Source organism: Pyxicephalus adspersus, chromosome Z, assembly GCF_032062135.1.
Source record: "Pyxicephalus adspersus chromosome Z, UCB_Pads_2.0, whole genome shotgun sequence".
In the NCBI taxonomy this organism is placed as follows: domain Eukaryota; kingdom Metazoa; phylum Chordata; class Amphibia; order Anura; family Pyxicephalidae; genus Pyxicephalus; species Pyxicephalus adspersus.
Window position 1 is genome coordinate 27,024,953 of NC_092871.1, and position 3,356 is coordinate 27,028,308.

A 3,356-nucleotide genomic window follows, 5' to 3' on the forward strand; every position below is an offset into this window, starting at 1 on the left:
AACACTGAGGCTAGGTTCAAATTAGTGTGTTTTGCCATTGAAAACATGGGTAACTTTGGGCCAAATGGGTCCCATTCAATATCCCTTGGAGCATTCAGCAGCTGTTTGCTGCTTCTAGAATTAAATTCCTTAAAAATAATTTTAATGGTTTCAATTAAAAAAAAAAAAAAATACCACTCTGCTGGGCTTTTTGCTTGCAAACACCTAAAGCCTGAGGATATTAGTTGTCCAGTGATGGCTTCATTATGAGGCTTGAGTACCTGATTGCCCCCACTAGAATGAGAAGTTTAAAATTGTTCAGGAATAAGTATCCTCGCCCAGCAGATTTTAAGTTACAAGGTCAATTAGTGGTTAGAATGACAACAGTGATGTGCAACAATAAGAAGGTTCTTTCTACTTTTGCGAACAGATGTCCAAATTAGAAACTAGTTTGCACAATGTTCTTTTGACAGGATTCCCTCCTACCTGCCTTATCACGTATGCGCAGCTTCAGATTTGTTTACCAGGCAATCCTGGCTTCCCATGTGTGTCAGGAATGAATGAGTTATGTCTACCTGGCCAAAGACAGTCAGGAAGATAATAAATAAAGGAGGTGAAGGAAACTGCAAGAGAACCAGTACAGGTAAGTATTGCAGGTTCAATTCTACTTTAAAAACTTATGACTAGCGTATGCATTTACTAGTGAGCAAAAGTCCTAATGTCCTGGTGCATAAATGACGATTAAAGCCTAACATCATCCCTTTAATCTGCTGAATAAACTAACCTTTTTTATCCTGTTTCATAAATCATCTTCCACTCCCTAATTTAAATAACAAGAACTAGACAATGTACAGGGAAAAAATAAACCGAGCTGCAGCATAGTTTAATGTTTTAAGGTAAAAGACATCTTTTACAGCATCATTGTAGCAATAAGTTACAGTGCATTGCTAGTACACAATACAGTCCTCTTTATTAAGTGTACAAAGAAAGTCCCCTGTTTATCTTATAAACTCTGGAAGATCAATATAAATACTGCTCCAGAAAAAAAAATAAAAATAAAAAAAAAAGTGTTTACATCCTGGACTCCAATGTTATTACAATGTTCTCTTCTATAATCATCTGTAAAAACTTTTTGTTAACGTTGCATTGATTCTAGCTTTCGTAGCTTCAGTGGTGCATTAGATGTGAATGCAGCTTGATTTTGTTGGAAATCCTCTGTGTCTGGGGACTGAAACATTACCCGTCCTCTGTGGTTGAAGACATAAAATGACGGATGGTTTCTTAAAGTATCGAACGTCCTTTGAAGGGTAATAAAGAAAAAAAAAAAGTGTTATTACTGTATGTATATGTTTACCTGTTCTTTTCACTGCATACATCATAAAACTCAAATAAGAAAATGCCACAGCTGCCAAACTTCTAGTTATTGTATGTATTGTAGTGCTATGACCAAATAATAACCAATATTTGTGATCACAGATGTTAAACCTAACCTAAAAATCCATTAACTATAAAAGACACCAGACAAACCCTTGTTAAAAAAAAAAAAAAAAAAAAAAAAAAAAAAAAAAGCTTTTTGTACAATCACCATATCTCACCAGTCTTAGAACAGTCTGTGCTTTTGTACTGTAATTAGACCTTGACTTCCTCATTTTGCTGTAGCAGAGGTTTGAATTTAGGTGAACTTTTAAACAGACCATCTACACATATTTATTACACATATTTATACATAATTTATACTGCTTATTCAGAATATGAAAGCAAATAAAGCAATTTTTACTGCTCAGAATAAACTCATTCACCCCTGTAGCTATAGGCATTGCACAGAAATTCATATTCAAATTTTCTTATTTTGATTGCTTCAGACTTTTGGAGTCTACCAGTCCTCTGACATATTTGATATTTATTATATGCAGGGTTCACCATTTATGACATCACCATTAACTAACTTTTTGGACTATACACAGACCAACAAGGATTATGAAAGACTGGTATTAAAGAGGCACTGTCAACTTTTCTATTCTGGGCAAATTTACCATGCATTGCCCATCCTTTGCTGACCGCTCTGGCACCCCCACTGCTCCTTCTGTGGTAAAAGCTGCAAAACACCCAGCACTTCCAGGTATAGCAGAGGATGTAACCTCTGATTAGGTGTTTGGGTCCAGTGGCCAATTATCAAGCCTAAGTAATGTCAGATAATGACGGGTTGTCTATCAGATTTTAATGAATTGTACAAGTCTACAACTCAGCAAACATCCTCTCGGACATTTTATGCAGATAAAACTGCACGTCTATATCTAGACAAAAATAAAACTAATCTTGACCAACAGTGACCCAAATGTTTATTTTTCTGATCAACCCAGTATAATGAATGAAATGAAAACGTCATACTTATTCTTTAATTCTGAAGTGGCATCCATGTCTTTAAATTCTCCAGCGATGTGAACTATGCCATAGCAGGCTACTACAAATGCCAACAGGGTTTGTAGAACTATCTGCAAACAAGTGTAAGAAGAATGTATTAAGGAAGGCATCATGAAATAAATCATGGTAATGTGTGTAATATACAGGGCTTTCAGTGAAATTTTATTCTAGGGTGAATTACTCATTATTCTACTTGTTATTAAATCCCTATGTTTAAACAGAAAAAACTAAAATGTTTGGTTGAACAACCTGACCATTGGGCCCTGGAGCAAATAAGACTCATTTACACAAAGATCAGCTATGACACCAAAAAAATCAGATTTCTTGGTCCAGATAAAAACCTATAGGGCAGTGACAGTTCCTCTATTCTGATCCTTATAGGATCGTCCCACTATGTAACAAATCTGTTACAGAGTGAGATTGGAATTGCTGCCTTGCTTGCACACAGGTCCTCTTTCTTACCAGGGTATTGCTTTCATGTAAGTTACACTTATAAAATGTGCAGCATAGGTGCTCAGTGGTTTGCTAGCACTCTGGCCTTTGCAGCGTTATGTCCTAGGTTCAAATCTCGGCCAGGACAGTATCTGTATGGAGTTTGCAGAATCTCCCGGTGTTTCCTTCCACACTCCAAAAATCATGCAGCTAGGTTAATTGGCTTCCCCCCAAAAATTGATCTTAAATACTGTGTAATATTAATATTGTAGGATCACCTTTTTCGTGTGGTAAACTGTCTCTTTGATGTGTGTATGTACTACTGCAAAGACATTGGATTCCAAGTGGCCATGGGTACAAAGAGTAAAAAAAGTACAGTGATACCTTGGCTAACGAGTGGCCCTGCTTACGAATTTTTCAGCTATCCAATTTTTTTATCAATGTTTAAGTGACTTGGCTAGCCAATATGGACTCGGCTAAAACATAAAAAAAAAAAAAAAAAAAGCAATGGGGCTTTCCTGCTT

General features: G+C 36.2%; 1 protein-coding gene across 1 annotated transcript in view; it reads right to left on the reverse strand.

Annotated features, from left to right (window-relative positions):
- Positions 1–828: 828 nt before the first annotated feature.
- The window catches only part of MMGT1 (membrane magnesium transporter 1), a gene marked incomplete in the record, with an annotated part of 7,360 nt that continues 4,832 nt past the window's right edge, over positions 829–3,356 (reverse strand). The window contains 2 exon segments of the mRNA XM_072430291.1: positions 829–1,277; positions 2,368–2,471. Of these exon segments, the coding sequence (XP_072286392.1) occupies positions 1,115–1,277; positions 2,368–2,471 (267 nt within the window).